This window comes from Lepidothrix coronata, unplaced genomic scaffold, assembly GCF_001604755.1.
Source record: "Lepidothrix coronata isolate B3197 unplaced genomic scaffold, Lepidothrix_coronata-1.0 Scaffold116, whole genome shotgun sequence".
In the NCBI taxonomy this organism is placed as follows: domain Eukaryota; kingdom Metazoa; phylum Chordata; class Aves; order Passeriformes; family Pipridae; genus Lepidothrix; species Lepidothrix coronata.
In genome coordinates, this window is record NW_016690296.1 from 1,674,780 (window position 1) to 1,695,630 (window position 20,851).

Below are 20,851 nucleotides of genomic sequence, written 5' to 3' on the forward strand. Positions count from 1 at the left end.
TAGAAACTGAAAAGGCATGCTCAGCATGGAAACAGTAGTGCAACATTTTAAACTCTAATAAAGCATCCTATTAAAAGAGCAGTACTAGCAAACTACTGTACTAAATCTGTTTACTACACTTAGTATGCAGGCTTAATCCCACCCCCAAGTATCGTATTTCAACTTCTAAAAGAAGATTATTTCCCCTGTACACAATGCATGTATTGCACTATATAGACTACTTCACCATAAGTCTCAATGGTCTTGTATAGCAAAGCTTGGATGGTACAAGTGGATACATTTTGACAGACGTACTTCCCTTGTAATTAAATGGGCTATATATAAGTAAAAATGTAATGGTTTCAATGTTCATTAGCACAGTCTTTCATATTGGTCTAACAGCAGGTGGTCACAGTACCGTGATTTTTGACATCTTTTTAAATAATATACTTCACACGATTTCAAATAGCATGGAATTACAGAGAACTAAAATATATTAAAGCACCTCATGTACTAGTTTAGCACCATTTTTCCAATAAGATATTTAAATTAGTCATGAACCTTGAAAACTTATGTGTGAGGTCAGCAAGAAATTAAGAGCCAAGTTTTCAGTCACATGGGCTTCTGCAATATCAATGCCCCTTTGTATGCAATTGAGTTGTGGGTATTTGTTATAACACGAGAGAGACACAGAACCATACAGAAATGAATGATTGCCCACTTATAGCATGAATGCAAGCATCCCACTTTTTCACAAGACACCACACAACATGTCATAGCCAGAGTGTTTGGGGAATAGGGAACAGGGAAACAGTCACTGCTAGTCACAGTTTGCACAATCACTATGTGGTGACACATCTGCCACACTTGTCACGCTGGAGTGTTTCATGGCCCACAGCTTTTCAGTTCATCTTTTTATGGGCGTGTTTGTTAATGGAATATGCAGAGCACACTTGTGATGGTCAGAATGGCCTTTGACGGGGACTGTGGAGATGGTGCTGAGCTGTCCTGGCTGCCTCTCAACTGCAGTCACAGGCTGATCCTGTTACTGTTGCACTAAGATGATGATAACCTGCTATGTTCTGTGTTCTAGGTTCAGTGGGGTGGCCCTTTCTAGAAGGACACTAAGCTGGTTATCGGTGCATTTTTATAATAAGTTGTCAAAGTTTTCACAGCATACGGAACAGTATTTGGAAAAAGAGATTAAATGGAATCAAGATGTGTCAATACTTTAGAAGTCAGTGAAAACTCTCAGCTTTCCTGTAAAGATCAACCTGAACCAGTGCTGCAACTAAGAGAGAGCTGTCTGAATATTACCTTGTAGAAAACAGGAGTTTAAGACTATAGACCTTGTCAGACAGGTTTGGCTCAACATCTCCATTGAATGTGTTTATAACTTTCTCTTGTAGGATTGACAGAGGTTCTTTGCACACAGTAAAGCCCAGCAATGAGAAAAGCGGGATATTTTTTAGTCTGACACTGTGGTAAACAGGATAAGTAAATCCTCTCCAAAATGCTGTATTTACTCAAAATTACAAATTTCAGAAATCAGACAAATGTTACTTATCTAGGGGAAGGAAAATAAGTGTTCATTTGTTTTTGATTTAGCTCTTGCAGCTGTGCAGGATGTTTGTAAGGAAACAGTCAAGTGTACTACCTGTTTCACTTGGGAATGTACTTTATGCACACTAAACTGTGAGAAAATTTATCAGAATAGCTGGGGATCTGATTATTGGCAATTATTTATCTTCTAACATTTAATACATACTCAGAATTACTTAGCAAGAATCAGTCTGCTAATGATCTCATTAGCTGCTGAAACATGAGTCAAATTTAGAGGACTGAGTGTAAGATCATAGGGATAATAGGCAGACAGTCAAGAAATTATTAAATAAACTAATAGACTGAAGATTAATTGAGATCTGTAATTAATTCTAGAGAAGCTTGGAGCATAAATAGCTTGGAGCTACTGCAGTCTTCCCGTGGACAGTGAGTCTCCCAGTGAACTCTCCAGCTGTCCTGCTCCAGTGTTACTCTCAGCTGGCTATCACTTTCCCCTCAGATACATGTAACTCATTCCTGCAATACATAAACTTCCTTACCACAGAGGACAGTAATCCCTAACTGGAAAGGTTGTGTGTATACAGCTTGGATTTAACAAAAAGGAAAACACACGTATCAGGAAAATGTGTCTGTTTCCACCCACTGTGGGCCCCAGCTGTGCACTGTCTGTGCCCTTCAACTTGTCCTGCTTCAAAGTTTGGTTTTCATTCCAGACATTCATAGTTTGGTCACACTTTTTATCCAGGGCACAAAAGAGGATACTTTTGTGTAGACACCTGGGGAATCTTTGACCCCACAGCCGTAGCCCCAGGAGGTCACACCATACACAACCCAGCTTTCCCCTGGACGTTCACACATCAGTGGTCCACCACTGTCTCCCTGACAGCTGTCAACACGTTTCTGTTCCTGGACGTTTCCAGCACAGAGCATTCTTCCCGTGAATCTTCTTTTGTAGCGCTCTTCACATACCCTCTTGGGAAGTAAGGGGATGGCAGCCTGTTGTAGTGTTCTTGAATAAGCCCGTCCTAAAAAGAAGACCCAAATTATTTTCTCATTACAGTGGTTAGTCTTGGAAACATAAATGGGATTTAATCCAATTTATGCTCTCAGTCTTCACACTGTTTTGTCCTTAAATAACATGACTTGAAGCAAGACTACTGAAAAAAATCTACTGTGCATTAAATATAGTACTAAAATATATATTGTACATGTGAAATATAGATGCTTTAAAAAAAAAAAAGTAGCTTGTGTTCTCTGGATCTTTCCAAGGCTGGAGTTTGGTTTGTTCCAAGCACTTTGTGTCTTCTACAAGAGTATATACTTCATGGGGAAGTATATACTTACATGGGGAAGCAATTTTTGGGAGTCTTGAGCAGTGGAGAGTAAAGTCATAGAAATACCTAATTTCTGGGTCACCAGTTCAAATCCAATCTAGCCCAGCCTGACAGGTGCTGTATCTTCTGCTGGCTTCCAAGTTGAGCATCCAAATTTGGATCTTTGTACTTCTTTTCTATAGCTTGCACCTCTTTTTCAGGTGAAAGCATGGAAAATGAAAACCAGTGTTGGTTTGGCCTTTTTAAAGTAAAAATCTTAATAGTTGTAAAGTAATTATGATTCACACAGTAAGTGTGAAATGTCAGCTGAGGTATTGGATGATGTCATTTCTTACCATAATTGAAGCCAATTATTGCTGTGGTTAATGTTTCCTGAAATAGATGTCCTAAGTTAACAACATTGTAGGACTTCAGTGAATTTATGTAGGAAGGCTAGACAGAGCTGGGCAATGAATTAACAATTGTTTGTAGCAAAAAAAGCCACCCTCCAAGTCTCTCTCCTGTATTGTAGTACAGTGACCCAGACATCTGTGCACGCAGATCAGTGCATGTGAGGAGGAAGAACTGATACTTGGCCGTGCCGCCTTGTCTCCTTGCCAGTTTGAATGAGTCACTGGAACAAAGGCTCAAGTGTGGTTGCTGACTTGCACTGTATTCAGCACCATAAAAACATAAAAGTAAAACATGGTTATCAGTTAGTAATACATTTAAAGGACAAAGACCTTTGAAGAGGAAGAATCTTGTACTGACCGAAAAAGTGACTAGTGCAGATTGCACTGTGGCTCTCATAAATTTCGGCAAGATGTTCTCTTAAATCTGACTGCTGGTTGAAAGTGTCAGTGGTAACAAGGGAGAACTAAAATGTCACTTGAAATTCTATTTCATCTATGTTTTCTGTCCCTTTTTCTATTGAAGTAGTGTAATTTAAATAGTCTTTCCAAAATTAAAACATGCATGGTCCTTACCTTTAAAACCCTAACTGTGTTAGAGCTGTTAGTTATGTACTGAGGCAGGGAGTGATATTCTGCTGCACAGGGTGTGCCTGGCGACAAATAAGCTTTTTATTTGGGCTTGTCAGTCTAAATTAGGCCATTTTACTGATGGGGTCTCTGATTTAGAGTGACATGGTTAATGGCTGCTTTTCAAACACAAACTAAATTCAGTCAATAAAATGTTGTCATTCCTGGTTAAGGATCAGGAGAGAAAGTATTCCCCTATGCAAAAACAGTACAATTGTTTGATTTTGAGCATTTTCTTATTTTAAGTCTCTGAGATTTATTTTTTTTTAAAAGCAGCCTCAGATAGCATGATTGGCACATGGAAATCATTAAAACATTTTTACCTGTGTCACCCCATCCAGTGATATAACAGTTGGGAGCAGTTTTCTGTGGTCTCTCTCTCCTTAATGGCAAACAAGCAGGTAAGACGTGGGTGCTGAACCTGGCACACTGTTCCTCTGGGCCCTGGAGCCTCACCAAGGCAATGTCATAGTCGCTGCTGTCAGGCCTGTACTCTTTATGCATCACAATCTGTTGCACTCCAATTTCTTCCTCGTACTCCTCTGGTACCAGGGTGTGATAGTCTCCGACTCGCACAGCGTAATTCCGAGTGTTGTTGCCATACCTGAGATTGAGGTGAAAACAAATAGGGCTGGCTCATGCAAAGTCAGGTCCTAAGCAGGCAAACAGATTTCATCAGGGTCTCTATTATTTATAAAACTAATGATACCAAGAGATGTTTTTAAAGAGCAAAAATGCTCTCTGAGGTGTTTGGATTGACATTCAAGTACAAATACAAATACAAAAATCTTCTGAATTTTCAGATTGGGCTCTGTTCCTTTTTGTATATTTTCACAGGCAAGTTTCTTATGACCATCTGCCATGACCGACACTGATTTCAAAGGTGCAAGGTGTGCATTATAAATGTATTGAGTAACATGAACTGCCAGTAATTACAATGAAAAACTGAGTGCTAACATCATTGTGATGGTCCAAATAATTATTGAAGTGAAAACAATGTTCAGGCCTGCTTTGTAGGTTGGTTGAGAAATTCTGGAGGCTTAGATAACTTGATAAAAACCTCTTACATCAACTGCAGTTATAGTAAGGAAGACAAAGCATATATACATCACAACATTTGTTGTCAAAGTGACAGAAGGCCTGTAAACCTTAGACTTGTTTTTCATCTCATATGATCTCAGTTTCTTTCACATTATAGACTAAATGGTAAATGCATTAGAAATTATTACTGTGGCTGAAATAACAATTTTCTGTGCATGCCTTTGGAGATTTTTGTGTTACACAACACACAGCCCTTGGTAAAATTCGAACAAGGGAGTACTGTTGGGTACATGTATTTATTTTAAAATCTGGCTAAGCTAACAGAAGTATTTTTCCTTTGAATTATCCTAAACAGCCTTCAACAGGAAATTTCTAATACTTTTGCAGAAAATACCCCACAGTGTTCCATCACCTTCTAACCTGTACCTGTTCTTTTTATACCCTCCAGCAATGTGCTGGTCTCCATAGCTTGCTAAAGCTTGCTTGAGGAGCAGCAGACAAAGCAGGAACATTACAGTTCACTGCACAATATATAGCTGTACCACTGAATATTTCTTCTAGTTGTGGGTTGCATTCCTGGTTGACTGAAAAGCTTGCTTTGTCTAATTCTGCAGATCTTCAGGTCTTCCATGAGCAACATTTCACTTGTAGGCTTCTAAGGAGAGAGCTGTAGGCTGTGAACAAACATCTGTTCATCTGAACATGAACTTCTACACAGGATAAATGAAGGGGTTTTTTTCTATGCCGCATATTTATAATTATCCAAAGTAATTTTTTTTTAATGTATAGACCTTCAAATTCCCCACAGGTGTCAGAATCACTCTGAATAAAACTTATAATGAGATGAGTGAGTTATAAAATGAAAAATAGCTTCAAACCACTTTTGATCTTAAATTATATGTCTGTGAAATTACAGAAACCACTATACTACTTGTGAACAATTCTGTGTTTAATTTTTATCCCTAGTACAGATGAGCCCACTTTGGTTACCTAAGCAGTGTTCCAATTTCCGGGATATGAGAAATGGTATACCGGCCTTTCTCTTGTCTGCCTGCGGAAAATATGTGAAGAAGGCGCTTGATCTATAGATAGCTCTTGGAAACCTATCCCCTTAAAATCACTCTGAGCTCACTGGGAAGTTAAGCCCAGGCTGTTCAATGACAGCTCAGAGCTAAAGGCTCCTTCTCTCTTTTACAGTGAACAGTAGTGCATCCACAGGCTGTTGGAGCTGCAAGCTTAGGGCTAATTGCAGTTTTAATGCAACATATGGGGCCAAACAATACTTTGGTCACTGAGGCCACGTGTAACAGTTTTAGGGTAGCCTGTAGCAGACCCTTGAGTGGCTGTGCCCATCTGGAAGGATCCCAGTGTATTTTGCTCCAGTCATGCTGTTGTCCCATGATGTGGATATGTTCAGCAAAGTATCCAAAATGGGCATTCCTTGGCAGCACATTCCGATTTCAAGCCTCTAATCAAAGGCTTTTTCAAAAGCTTACGTGTCATCCTTGGTAATCACTATAGAGATGATGAACAGGACCATAGGAGGCCATTTGCTCTGAATTTTCATGAAAGGAACTGAAATGCTTTCATAGTTCCACAGAAACAACTGGAACATCAGTTGGAAGTAGCAGAAATTTTACTGAGCTTGACCATTTCAGCTTGAAATATTACCAGGAAAAGTCCTTCATGATTTCAGGGAACACAAAAATGAAAAGATGTGCATTTGGTGCTGGGCAAAGGTAACATTCTGCATTTGAGTAAAAGTATATCTGACTCTTCATTTGAGTTACTAGAGAGTGAAAGGAAATGCTCAAAGTCCAAATTTAAAACATTTGCAGCCCACTTGAGCAAAATCAAGCAAATACCCTCAAAATTGCAGTGCTGTTCTATGCTTGCTTTCTAGCCCATTCCAGTGAAATAATCACTGTTGAAAGCTTACAATACTAGACCAGCTTCCTTCTTGTGCAAGTTGATGCTTTTATACTTCAGCAACTTCATCAGCAATGAACTCCTGCTGTGTTACAGTAAAAATGTCTATCACTGCCAATATCTGTCATTACCAAAATTAATCTGAAATACTACAGTCCCTGTGTTTGGTGTTTTCTCTGTTGTCTACACTATAACCTGAAAGCCACAAGCTGCAGTTTTGTTGGAACAGAAGGTTAAAATGTCAGAAGTGTTAACATTTTTTCATGAAAATGCTGAAGTCGTGAATATAAATCACATGAGTGATAACACCCAGAATAATTCCAATGTAGTAGGGTGTTTTGTTTGGTTTTGTATTGAGGGAAGGGAGGTTGGTTGGTAGGTTTTTTTAAAACCAAAAGGCCAACCCTTGGAACAGTTTTCTGTGGGCTGGAACTGGAATGCTTTTGCCTATACCCAGAACAACTGCACCATTGCAGGGAGACCCACCTTTTGAAGCAGTGTGCAGCAGTGAGCACCCAGCAGCTGCTGATCAAAGTAGCCCCACACAGGAGTCTCCCGTCACCGTGAGAGGATTTCAGTCGCAGTGCCACCTGCCACGGCCAGCCGCCCCTGCAGAGGGGGTGAGACACGGCGTTCAGGGGACAGCAGTGGGATTAACCTTGAATCCAGAGCCTGGTTACTGTCTTTGACTGGCATGTCTTGCAAACAGTGGTGTTTCTTAACAGTGGAGAATATCTTTATATTCCTGCAGCAGTCAGAATTCCATGTAACAATGGTCCGGATTACTTTACAGATCATTTGGGCATCCAGCACTCTGAGTGCTTCCTCCCACGCTCAGTTATTTGAATTTTCCCTTCTCAGATTGCATTCATTCTGCCAAAAATACATTCTACGGGTTCCTCGCCAAATACCATCCAAGTCAACAAACCAGAAATTTCCTGTCAACTGCAGAGCGGAAAGAGGGGAATTTCTTGAAAAGCTGAACCCAGCATCCGTTCCTGTCTGTGTGAAAAAGGAAGCTGGCAAACTAAGAGGTCTAAAGCAACTGCAGAAACCTCAAGTAGTAGATTAGCACCTTTTTTCAGCCTGTGATAATCTTGTTTTATGTAGTAGATCTGCCATATTTTCAGGCATGTGAAACCAGGGTGGCTGCTTCTTTGCTCGTTTAATAGATTAGCAGTCAGGGAAGGGAGTGGGAGAGAGATGCACCTGGAAGCAACAGCAACATCCAAGAGTAAGCAACAGGTAGCCTTAGGTGTTTTCTGACTCCTGTCAGCTTGAACAGGTATGCTGGATGGCAAGAGCTGCCAGGACCATCTAGTCCATCACCCTGTCTGAGAATTGCAAGTGCCAAATGTTTTAAAGTAAGGTGGAGGAATTTGCTTCCCATAAAGAATAAAACAGTTTAGACGGGTTTTATTTTTGGAAGATTGGATTTAATAGGTTTTTCTTAAATGGGGTATCCAGTTCCTTTTCAAACTTGCTTCAATTTTTTTGTCTTAATGACTTCTTGTGACAATGAGTCCTTTTCTGATACTGTTTGGACGTTCCTTTTCTTTTGAATGCTGCTTCTTTTGAAGCATTTCTAAGTGCACTATTGGATTTCTCTCACATTTTTGCTACATCTAACATCCCTGTACTGATTTATTGTGAGATCAGCTTGCTTGTCCTGACTGAATGGTGCAGTACATTATTTGTCACCATTTTGTTTCATCCACTGTCCTTAGTGCACATATTCTGAGATAAGAATTCTCAGTCTTTTTCTGTTACCCTCATTTGTCTCTTTACTAAGGTAAGTCATCCTACTTTGCTCTGTCTGAATGCATTTAAATATCTTTCTGGGCTCCCTATTGTTACTGTTCTTTGAAGCTCCTCCACTTAGGAAGTGTCTTTTTTGAAATAGATTGGTGCTGTGCATGTCCTTTGAAATAGGTTGTACAGTGAGATGTAAGTGGATTTTTTTGCAATGCCTTTTGTGATATTGTATGAATATGTATTTTTTGAGGTTACTCACAACTGTTAAGAAAATAAAGCCTATGCTTCCTGGGTTTATAGCTATGTCATCATCAAGGCTTATTTTGTAGCAGAAAATCAAGTCTTAGCAGTGAATCATACCCAGGCCTTTTTTTCAGTGTAAAACCTTGTACTATATTCATAGCTCTCTTTGTATAGCTCACATCCTTTTACTTGATAAAAGTAAAGTAATTATTTTTAAGTTAAAAATATAACCCATTCAAGGACTAAACCCATAAGCATCTACAGATTTTCAAATAATGCTGCAAGTATCTATCAATTAATACTTTTTAATTTCATGCCAAATTTGCTTTTGAGTATATTTCTGCTTCTACCTCATGACAAGCCAAAAGAAAAGAAAGCAAACCTACAATAAAGTTGTAAATTAGGCAAACCACTTATGGTAAAATACATGTCTTAGAAGATTTATATTCAAAATTACTTGTCTTTACCAGTTATTTACCGTAAAGAATTTTTCCCACCAATTATTCGCTTTTGTCGGCGATGTAGTAACCTCAGTCCACAAACAGAGGCAAGAGAATCTAAACCAGAAAGGGTATAGAGAGCATTAAACTCAACATGAAAAGTAGCCAGTCTTCAGTGAGAGTTAACTAAAAAAAAAACAACCCCAAACACAAAGGCTGAACTTACTCCGTGTTTCATGGTAGTTTTTAAATACCAAATTTTGCTTGAGGAAAATACACTGAAAAAGTCTTTTTAGCTGCAATCTTTTGACTGTGTTCACAGAGCCATTTACACATTTGTTTCTCAAGTGCAGGATTTTATAGTGTTTTTTCCTTACTTCCTGTTAGCGGAAGCAGAGCCTGGCCTACCTCACAGGATTCCCACCCTTTCGTTTCTGTAATTCTTTCTGATATAACTGTTTCCTCCGTGAGGTGGGATTGTTTAGTCGGTCTCTTCCTACCCTGACAGTTCCCCACCCAGCCTTGGGCTGCCCCTCCCAGCAGGGCTTCACCTTTATTGCTGTTGCCAGGGCCCTTCTTGCTGAGGTGGTCACAGATCACGCCCGCGTCCTCACTGTGCCGGCAGTTGTGCGTCCCAATGTCCTGCTTGATGCAGTCTGCCAGGGATCTCTCACTTCCTGTACACTTCACGTTATCCACATGGATGGGGCCTTTGCCCTCACCAAAATAGGCCATTGTCCTTGCTCTAGCTGGACCTCTGCAAACAGAGCATATTTTTTCTTATTAAGCATTTTGAGGCATTAGTCTGCATTTTATTCAAATGTTTCTGAGTGAGTAGCAAAAGGCATCGAGATTTTATTCCAAGCCNCACTTGTTAAAACCACCTTCTCATTGTCTCTGTTCTTCTGGTATGTAGGGAAAAAAATAACAAAATCGCTACAGTTCATTAATGTTTTAAAAGTGCTTTTATGTATCTAGTTAGAAGGCACTGTGCAAAGTATTTTACATTGTAACAGCATTACATTTTGCTATAAAGCAAAATATGTGAAAGCTGCTTTTTCATAATCTCTTTAATCCTCATATAAAATCAGCATCTGTGAATGCTAAAAATAATTTGTTCAGGTCTGATTCCCTCAGAAAGACGGGCCAGTTGGAAACAGCAGTGTACAGTAGCCAGTTGAATACAATAGTGCAGTGTGGTAGGAGCTACGATTTACAGATCTGTTAGTTGTTAATAGTTATCAATATATTTCATTATCATGTCACTTTTAAAGTGCACTCCACAGCTGAGTTCTAAAAATGTCATGTAGTTGGAGCAAGACTGAACCTAGTTCAGTATCGTCACCCACCTTTTCCTGGGAGGAACCCAGTGCTTAGTGCTTGTGTAGCATTTAAGCATCTCATTTGGTAACTTTTGTGAAAGGTTATTACTGCTAAATACTTAGGATAATGCATCTTAATTTATAAATTGATATTTTGTTATATGTGGTTTAAGAATCAGAAATAATTACAGGTGGGAAACCACCCAACCAGCTATATAGTGAAGTGGGGCAGGAAGCCACAGCCACCTCTAGGTGTGCCTGAACTACAAGTTTACCTATTGGTTAGGAGCAATTTACTGATATTGGGATAACAATATATATGGAATTCCACAGGTTTCCGTTTTAAAGGATAATTGTATATTGTAAAGGACTGCTTCTATGTATACAGAAGGGTAACTGCAGGTATGATGAAATGCTGGAGCAGAGAAAGAATTTGACAATGAAAATGTATTACACCTCTTTTTACACCTCTTTAATACCTGCAGTGTTGGAGAAGATAAGTGAGAATGGCATAAAGGGTCTGTGTCCCTTCATTAGCTGGGGATTGTGTGTTGGGGAGGAATTCTCATTTGTTTTACCATTTTCAAGGCTTCGTCGTACAAGAAGTGTGGCTGGATCAAAACAAGTCCAGCTCTCCATTGCTACATCCATATCAATGAAATCTGAAATAGTAATACCTACAAGTAATACCTACAAGCTTCCTCCCTTTTCAAACTTGCACTTGAATAGCCTTGCCTTTTTGGATTTTTTTCCTATGTACTGAAGGGTAGGTGGGCAGGATTTCTATTTAGGGAATGTTGGTTAGAATGCATGAATTGAAAAAAACAAAACAAAACAAAACAAAACAAAACAAAACAAACAAACAAAAAAAAAAAACAAAAAAAAACCAGGAAAGAGAAGCATGTAAAAGATATGACAGACGATACCACAAGGTCAACTGTCCTTACACATTTTTAATTTCCATGCCTGGGATGTATTTACCAGATAATCCAAAGCCTTAACTGCCTTTGGAACGGTATAGGACAGTCTTTGCCTAATGAGTTTAATATGATTTAACTTGTCACAAGCAAATGTTTTTCTTTTGTGAGTGACACTCTGATTACAGCTATCAACAAAAAAAAGTAAGTCCATCTCTCCGATACCTGTGGGCAGCTGATGTGTCCTTGTATGCTATTACAAAACAGTGAGATAGAGCAGGCACTTGCTGTAAATTCTTACCTGGTTTTGGTATCTCTGTGTCAAATAACAAAGTTTCTGCTTTAGGGCATTGCTCTGAAGTTCCTCAGGATATTGCAAACTACTTCATTGTGAATCTCCACAGTATTCTTAGCCTTTCCTTCAGAAGTATTTATTGCAGTTTAGTATAGAATTGTCTCTGCAGAATCTTACCAGTTGCTTAATAAGGGCACTACGTCCTTCTTCCTAGCTTTATATGAGAGAAGTCTATCTCTTACTGTGCATCAATAATCTCTCAGTTTGCTGATAATTCCTGTGGAAGGTGTGTGCATACCCATTCAACCAAAACCAACCAACCAACCAAAAACACCACAAAAAACCCCAAACCAACCCCCGCTGTTTAAATAGAACATCTACCAGGAAACAAATGTACAAATCAGGATGTTCTAGAACAGGGAGTGCAGCTTAATAGAGAAAATTATATAATCGGGAGATCTCTAAAGGTACACGTGTTAAGTCTGTGTGTCTGTTAATGCACTGGACCGTGCTCTTACAGCTAGCTTTAGTCCACCCTTAACACACACGTGTGTCCCTTAATTGCTGCTTTCCAAGCCAGCTATTTATGCACTGCTGACCAGCAGAGATACAACCTTTTGCCTGCTCAGATCTGTCCCTAGAGAGAAGAGTGGCTTCAGGTCTTACCTTCTCACTTTTCTCAGACACAAGGCCATGCACAATAACATGCTGAGCTCTTCACATGCAGTATTAACATCATTTATAATGTTGTTAATCAGGAAATCCAGTGAATTATTATAGATGGCCAACTATCACAGAAATTACAAGTTAAGTAACTTGTACGAGAGATGACTTGTAAGTCATTCTGTAGTTTTAAAGCCATAGTCTACTACTGCTTTCAAATACACTTCACTAAATGAATACCAGAGAGTTTTTAAAAGGCATATATAATGTGTTCAGATATAATTTGATGATACTCGGTTGCACCAGTTTCACATTGTTAGATACAGCAAAGAGTTAACACAATTTGTATCTCTTCAGCTCAGATTTCCTTAGGAATACACTCAGAGAAGACATTGCACTAATTTCCTGTTGTATTTCATTGGTGTTCTGGACGATTTTCAAGTCTCATTAGTTCTGCTATTTATATATCTGCCCTATAGTTGTTATATTTTTACTGCTCTTGGGCATCCAGAAAAAAACTGCTGATGAGCGAATGTAAGCCTGATTGAGTGCTTTATTTCAAAAGTGACACCTACATAGCAGTGGTTTTAATTAGAGGGTGGGTTTGTCTGTCAGATCTATTCCTGTATTAAATGAAGCTTATTCAAATCACTGTCATGCAGGCCAAAGCCATAATCCTTTGTATAAACAGTTTTATCAAATCTCCAAGCTACATTAAGTCAGATCAGTAAATGAGGGGGAAAAACCCATGAAACTAGGAATTCAGTCACTGGTGTGCCTGGAATCTGCAGACATCATACTCACACCTTGTGACAGCGGACACTGACCTGTTGCTCTATTTCATTAAAAATGTTAACAGTTATGTTGAACATGATAAGGACTTCAAAGTCATCATTAAGGTTCACAAAAGATAAATATTAACAATATGCAGAATAATACCTCTCAATGAAAACAGATCAAGAGCTTTTTGAAACAAATGTGACAAATAAAAGTTAGTATTTATGTCTTAGTAATTTGGAATATTTAATTTCCAACAAAAAATATTTAATAACTAGCATTTCTGTTCCCAGACCAACTGTGATATGCCTTTGAATGCTAAAATTCCTATTCCCAATTCTGGTAGGTAATGAATATTCCTTTTGAAGACACAGCCTTACTACTTTTTATACAAATAGTATAAATATACTTTTCTAAACGAATGGCAGATTGACAAGTTTTAAAAGGCATAAATTACCTTACCAGGTATGCCTGTGATATTTGGTTGCAGAAACTTAACATTTGTAGATACAGCAAACAGATAACTTGAGAAACAGCTTAATGAGTTTTCTTACTTGTAGCCAAGCTGTCGGCAGACTACAGCTGCATCCTTATCAGACCATCCATCATCACAAATCGTGCCCCACTGGCCATTGATAAAAATCTCCACACGTCCTTCCTTCTTATTCTCACCATCCATCAGCCTTATGGGAGGACCTGGGAATAAATTACTGCTGTCAGCTCACAACAACAGAAGCAAGAAGTACTTCAAGTCATTTTCATTAAGTCCAGTACAAGGGGTCAACTGATGTTTATGTGAAACAAGCCCAATATCAGCTGTTAAAGCAGGCATTTTTCCTGGCTGACAAAAGGAAGCAGTTTGTCCAAAGTGCAAGACAAATATCAAATACTACTGTACTTTAAACATCAGAGTTTATCTGGTTCCTTTATTTCATACATATAGCTCAGAAATGGACCCCAGTGGGCACAGAACAATTCCCCAAGTAAAGGTAGAAAACACCCAAGATACTTTGATATGATACCTGTACAAGCTGGACAGCTTTTCCGTATGGAAACTTTATGAGTGAGTTTAACTGTACCTCAGTTCAGGAATCCGTTCTCAAACTGGGTGCTGCTGCTCCTCTTAACCACTGTCTCAGCACGAAAAGTGCAGTATTGTGTTAAACTTCAGTTGTTCCTTATCGTTACACATGCTGTTCTGCAGCATGGTATTCTAGACTAATGTCTGATTACTTTTCTAGAAATTTAAATTTGTTGCTAATTCAGATATGTTCGTAATAGGAAGTCTCACTTCCGTGGATTAGTCAGAGTTAATTAATCACGGTTTGTTCATTGCTTGGCCTGTAGTTACATTTTGAATCATTAGGCAAAGTACATATTTAACTCTCACGTTACAGTTCCTTTACAGCATGCAAGCACTGCAAGTAGCCTTAAAACAGCTATGAATTCCTCTGAGGCCTCTTTATAACATTTAAGTGAGAATCACCCTCTAAATCTTTTTGTATGCCATACTTTATAATCTTTAATACACACATGAGAGTTGCTTTTTAGAATAATTGAAAAGACTGTTCCTCATTCTTTTAGCCTGTTCCTAATCTCTAAATCTGTAAGGATGAGAAATTACTTAATGGTGCTCTTAAACAAAGCTGTGTTTTGAGACATTTGCATTTGATTTTTAATTCAGATTAATCCAGATTCTGAGTCAGCACTGGTTAAATATGGCCTAATTCATTAATTAAAAGAGGAAATATTTGAAAACAAAGTCTGTTTGCTTGACATGTAATTTAAAGCATATTGTTTCTACTGGAGTTCATACTGTCTGGGCAGTTCCATTAATTAATTTCACCAACCTGTTTACCTACACTGTCATGATCTTACATACTGAACAAATTATTGTAGTGTATTCTACCTCATTTTCAGTGTTCCTCAATATCTGTATTTCCTCAAGTCAAATCATCTACTAATTTCTCATATTTTTGCACTGAATTCTTCCCTACAGGGAAAAAAATGCTTTTTCAAATGCTAGGAAGTAAATGGTAACAAGAGAGTCTTTGTCCACTTTCCAATCAGAAATCTAGGAAATGAGGGATAAACTGTCTTATTTTTTTGTTGAACCGATGTTAGTCTGGAAGAATAAAAATTCAGGTAAAAATTATACTTCTCTTAACCACATAGAGGAATGGGATATTAATAATACTTTATTGTTATCTCCTTGTGGCTTAGAATATATATATATATTTATGAGCACAAAATTAATATAACAGTCTGGTAATGGGGGATGTGAGAATGTTCCCATATGGATGTATTTAACTGAACCAGACCTCCTTCAGCTGAGATTATATTTTATAGGAATTTGAGCAAAGCAGCACAGATGGTTTGCATCTGTAAAGACAGCAGTCATGATTTGAATTCCTGTTATTTTGGGGTTGAGAAAATTCTTTCCACCAAATATGATTTGACATCATCTACACATAATGGAACTGTACTGCAACATAAAGCATTATCACTGGATGGTGAGAGGTCTAAAGGCTACAAAGAAAAAGGCTATAAAGAGGGAGAGACTACAAAAGTACATGTGGAAGTGCTGACTGTTGTTATAACAGGTAGCAACATCGTGCAGTAAATCCGTGTCGTGGTTTGTGGGATAGACCTTCAGTCTATGATTTCCAGAGAACTTCAGGCACCCAGGCACACAGTTCCACTACGTTTCAGCAGAAGCTGGGAATCTAACTCCACTAGTTATCATTCTAATTTCAAAATCAACTAAAATATTCTGGGGTAAACTAAATAATATTGGCAGCAATTTTCTAGAAGGCAACATACTGACAAGCTACAAACTTCGTGTAGCAAATTGTAAAAACTTTTTCACAACTACTGAGCAACCCATTGTTCCCCTGTAGTTTCTACTGTGCATAGCCAGAATGATTGTTTAATTATCTACATAGGAATCTTTGGAACTTTTTTGTATATATTTTGTTCTACAACCTCACTATGTAACTGGTATTTTTCTATCATTTCTTATCAGTCTTTTTATTCTTTTTATTTTCATACAAGTTTCTAGGCTTTTGACACTGGAACTGACTCTTTTATCTGTGTGTGCAGTATCATTCTGTTCTGGTCAGCAAGTGGGGCCCATTCACCCAGACACAATGTGAATGGTAGGCAATAGTAACACTACTGTAATAGTAATAGTGCTCAGGTATGTCTCCAACTTTTGACATCAGGAGAAAGTTCCTTGGAGGCTGGAGACTGCTGAGTAAACTTAGTTATACCATAAGGAAGTGCAGGATAGGTCTAAAATCTCGTGAAGACTGAGAGAACAGCATCTCTGGAATTTGCCATGCAAATCTGTGTTGAGCTTTAATGTTCTGGCTGCTTATGTTCCTCCAAACAAAGCTGGATTACTTCCTGTGATCTTCATGAGAATAGTGAGGATTTTCCCTTCCTGTTCCTTCTCTGCACACATCTGACAAATACTAGGATTTTGAGCACCCTTAAGTGTCCTGTACTTTGCTGGGATCTGTATCCAGCAAAACTCATACCACAGTTTCACCAAAGAGCTGCCTTACCGAGTGAGAGCTTGTGGCTGTCGTTATCTGGATGGCAGATGAGCCTGACATCCTCCTGATGGTTGCAGTCGTGCTTTCCCCACTCCCTCCGTGAACACTGCAGAAGGTTTGTCTCCTTCCCGGCGCAGCTGACATCGTCCAGCCAGATGGGCCCAGAGCTCCCTTCTGAGGAGCTCTCTTTTTCCAGACCTGCACTTTTTCCATACCTGCACAACACATACGCAATGTTTTGGTCCACACTGAGCAGAGGACTTGTGGTGCTTCAGCACTAGAAAGGAAATTAGTTACTCCTGAAGAAATAAAGGTTTCACAAGCATTAACTGTAAACAGTGTTAACTATGACAGAGCAGGTTCAGTTAGCATTAAATTCAAGGAGAGCACCACCTGCCCCCTCTTTGGTAATGGTTTTTTTTAAGGAATGACTATTGCATTGATACAAACTTAAGAATGTAATACCTTTGATTAAAGCCTCTCTTCAGCCAGGCATATGGCTCGCACTGACTTTGAGGCTTATAGCATATTCTTAGTATTATAGATACATTTAAATGTCACAGTCTGGAGAAAATGAGACAAAATCCTTTTTTGAATGTGAGCTGTTACTATCTGAAGGCAAGACAACAGTCACCTAGTGAGTGTGCATCTTTGTAGCCACAGTCAGTAGGAAAAGTAGTGAAGAGTGAATTCATCAAGCTCTAATGGGATCTTTCTAAAATAGGCTTTACAATACATAACAGTGCTCCAGGGCTAGGCTATGGGTTTTAATAAGGTAGTGCAGAAGGACTTACACCTTGAAAATGTCTGTAATTTTTAATGACTGTATGGCAGGCAAAGATTTAGAAGAATCTAACTTTAACAGGCAAAATAGAATACAAAATCGGTTTTTCTCTACAGCATATGCATTGACCTCAGCCAGAAAGATGATTGGAAGGAACTTGGTGCATAAATGCTGCTGAATTACAGTATCTGTTGAAGGTTTTTTTTCTACCTAAACTGAGGCCATAAATACCTCTTTAACACTGTGGGGAGCAGGCTTTAGTGGATTTTAACTCAGTAGTTTCTATGCAGCACTCAGCTAACATTAAAAAACAAGAGTCCTGAGTAGGGTCCATGTAGGGTTCATGTAAATGTTTGTCATCATTGTCAAGTCACGGAGCCAGATATCCAATATCAAGTAATCTTACTTAAATCCCAGCTGCCGGCAAACCACCTGCGTGTTCAGCTCTGTCCACCCATCGTCGCAGACGGTGCCCCACTGCCCACTGTGATAGACCTCCAGGCGTCCCTCGTGACTGCCTTTCCCACTTGTGAGTCTTAGTGCACCATCTGTGTCGTTAATGAGCGAGGAAAAACAAAAACAGGAATCAGTTTTTCTTAGGTCCAGTTATTGTTCTAAACCAAAATCAGTACCATCGGGTTTACTGCATCCGAGCCGAATAAAAGACTCCTGCATTTAGTGCTGATCCCTGCGTGTGGTTCGAGGAGATGACAGGAATTCCACAATGCACCCGCTCAGCTGCGAAGGGTTGCTTAATGTAACTGCTTAAGTGCACAAGGAATAGCACAAGATATCGATCCCCCAGGCCCTTATTACACGCCAGGTCCACAGGAGTGGGCTCAGATTACACAGTTTCACTGATGTACACCTTATCTTTTTCTTTGTATCCTGTTACGTCCCACTGATTGCATGCTGACGGGCTTACTGCCACTGGCAGATGTGATACCCAGCTGAGGCAATGCCCCACAGAGTAAGTGGCAGTTGGCACATTACTGAGGAATCAGGGCCTTATTTTGAATAATGAGATTTTCCGTACCTGTTATCCGTAGCCAACAGCAGGTTCATTGTGATACTGCCAGAACAGTTAATTACTGTGGGGTTTTGTGCATCTGCAAACTTTAAAGGTTCTCTTTCCAGAGCTGTGAACTCTGCATTTGTCCCTGCTTTTCTGTGTGATTTTTGGTAATTGAAGTACCTGTGAGAGGCGTGCAGGAAACGCCAGCGTCTTCTTTGTGGGCACAGTTGTGTTCTCGCCAGGAGCTTTTTGGACACTGTTCTATGGACAGTTCGTTTCCCGTGCACTGCACTTCATCCAGCAGCACGGGGCCGGAGCCTTCTCCGAAGTAAGCCTGGCCCCACGCCTTGGCAACACCCCTGTCGAAATGTCAGGAACACCCAGTCAAGAACAAGCATGCTGAAGATTTTCCTTTTCTCTGCCTTTTGGTTTTTAACTTTCCTAGAGGAGATTATAGATGTACAGCTTGGGTATGAGGATTCTAATTTTAATTTTAATTTAATGTTTATGCGTAGTAAAAGTAATCCGATATATATTTCTACAGTGACTTTCATCTGTTGTCCTCAAAGCACATTAATCAAATCTCAAATACCCAGATGAGGCAGATAAAAGTGATTGTTCCACATTTAGTCATGTACAAACCACAGCAAAGAGATCTTAAGTGACTTGACAACCAGTCAGCAGTGGAAATAAGAACAGAAAGCAGACCTTAGCCTTGTGTGGGGTATATTCTGTGTCAGCATGGAGGATTTTGAGCACAACAAGCTATAGAAATTGAAAACACTCCCGTTCAGCATTACAGAAATTATGCAGTGTTTAACACTTGATGATCTATCAGGGTTTTTCTAATTCTATTTAAGATACCATGTCTTTCATATGTAGATGTTTGTCATGGTTTGGTTTCTTTCCACTCAGTGGTTCCTCTGTTCATATATTCAGTCTAGTTTGAAATGTCAAAGTTAAAATGCCTGTCTGAATTTTTTACTGTAATGATTTACCTATCTAAATGATTAGCTTAAATTAAGTAACATACAGTTTTCAGGGCCAAAAATACCCTCAGACACACAGCAGGCAACATTTTAGCAAAACACATAGCTTCAGTCTGAAGTTAGTGCCTTAGACCTTACCTTTTCTTCCAAATGACCTTCCTAATTCCAAATAACATACTAACAGACCTCTTGCTCTGTTTTTCCTTTAACAATGCCATGAAAATTTTTAATAGATTGGAAATTATATTTTTCATTGAGATTTGAAAACATTTTCTGATTGCCCTTACTATTCTTCCATATACTTTGATAAGTAGCCATGCATCTTTATATGCAGCATTAATTTACTGAGCAATGGTATTTTGCAATGCTGGTAATGGGAAAAAGAGACAAGTCCTTCATCTCTCATATTTCCTAAAGACTTGCTTTTCAAAGTGGTTGAAAGTGTGAACAACTATATAGTAAGCTAAGAAAATATAATCCATAGGATACACTGATGGTAATAAATACTTCAAATCTTGGTATCCCATTTATATTTAAGCATCTAAGTAAATAAAAACATATTTGTTTTCCAGTGTATTTGGTACAAATGTATAGAAAATGTTAGAAAAAAAATCCTTATTTGTTAAGAAGCTGGCTGAAATCAGAGATAATGCTTCACTACTTTGACTGCTGAAAACAAATTATACCATAATCTACTAAAGTGCAGAGTTCCAATAAAGCAGAGACAAAACATCCCATTACTATAACAAGGGGAATTTGTATTGAGCAAAACATATTTATGAAATAAAAATGATAAATTTTCATTATTTTTCACCTATTAATGGTATATTCATACTGTGAAGTTTTATAGAAGTGCTGCAGAAGAATTGAAGGGGTGTGGGAAGCTACTTATGATTTTATGATTTCTGCCATGTTTCCAGATGGATTAACAGTATGCAAATTTAGATTATTTTTAGTACTTCAGAACCAGTCTACTGCCACTGTTGGTAAAATTTCACTTCATATTAACGAGCACATGTGTTGTGACATCTTGCTTACTTAAGAAATTCTGTAAATCTCCAGACATGTTTCAAAGAGACTTAGCAGACTTAGCACCATCTTAATACAATTTATTTACTCGGAAAAATGAATCAAATTAGAAGCTTCTCAGAACTGCCATTTCTGATCATTAAATATAAGTAATCAAAAGTTTTAGTGTAATCAGCAAAGAGGCAGGTTAAGAGCAT

At 38.7% G+C, this 20,851-nt stretch overlaps 2 protein-coding genes across 2 annotated transcripts in view; one reads left to right on the forward strand and one right to left on the reverse strand.

The window, feature by feature from the left end:
• The window catches only part of LOC108502308 (bifunctional heparan sulfate N-deacetylase/N-sulfotransferase 3), a 217,583-nt gene extending 216,381 nt beyond the window's left edge, over positions 1-1,202 (forward strand). The window contains exon 23 of the transcript XR_001876446.1: positions 1,073-1,202. The gene's annotated coding sequence lies outside the window, so the exon portion shown is untranslated. The remainder of the gene's footprint in view (positions 1-1,072) is intronic.
• A 328-nt stretch (positions 1,203-1,530) lies between these two features.
• Positions 1,531-20,851, reverse strand: part of PRSS12 (protease, serine 12) — a 32,547-nt gene continuing 13,226 nt past the window's right edge. Inside the window, 9 exon segments of the mRNA XM_017825154.1 lie at positions 1,531-2,567; positions 4,219-4,499; positions 7,352-7,474; positions 9,342-9,420; positions 9,855-10,060; positions 13,832-13,973; positions 16,847-17,052; positions 18,028-18,169; positions 18,817-18,995. Of these exon segments, the coding sequence (XP_017680643.1) occupies positions 2,260-2,567; positions 4,219-4,499; positions 7,352-7,474; positions 9,342-9,420; positions 9,855-10,060; positions 13,832-13,973; positions 16,847-17,052; positions 18,028-18,169; positions 18,817-18,995 (1,666 nt within the window). The 3' untranslated portion in view covers positions 1,531-2,259.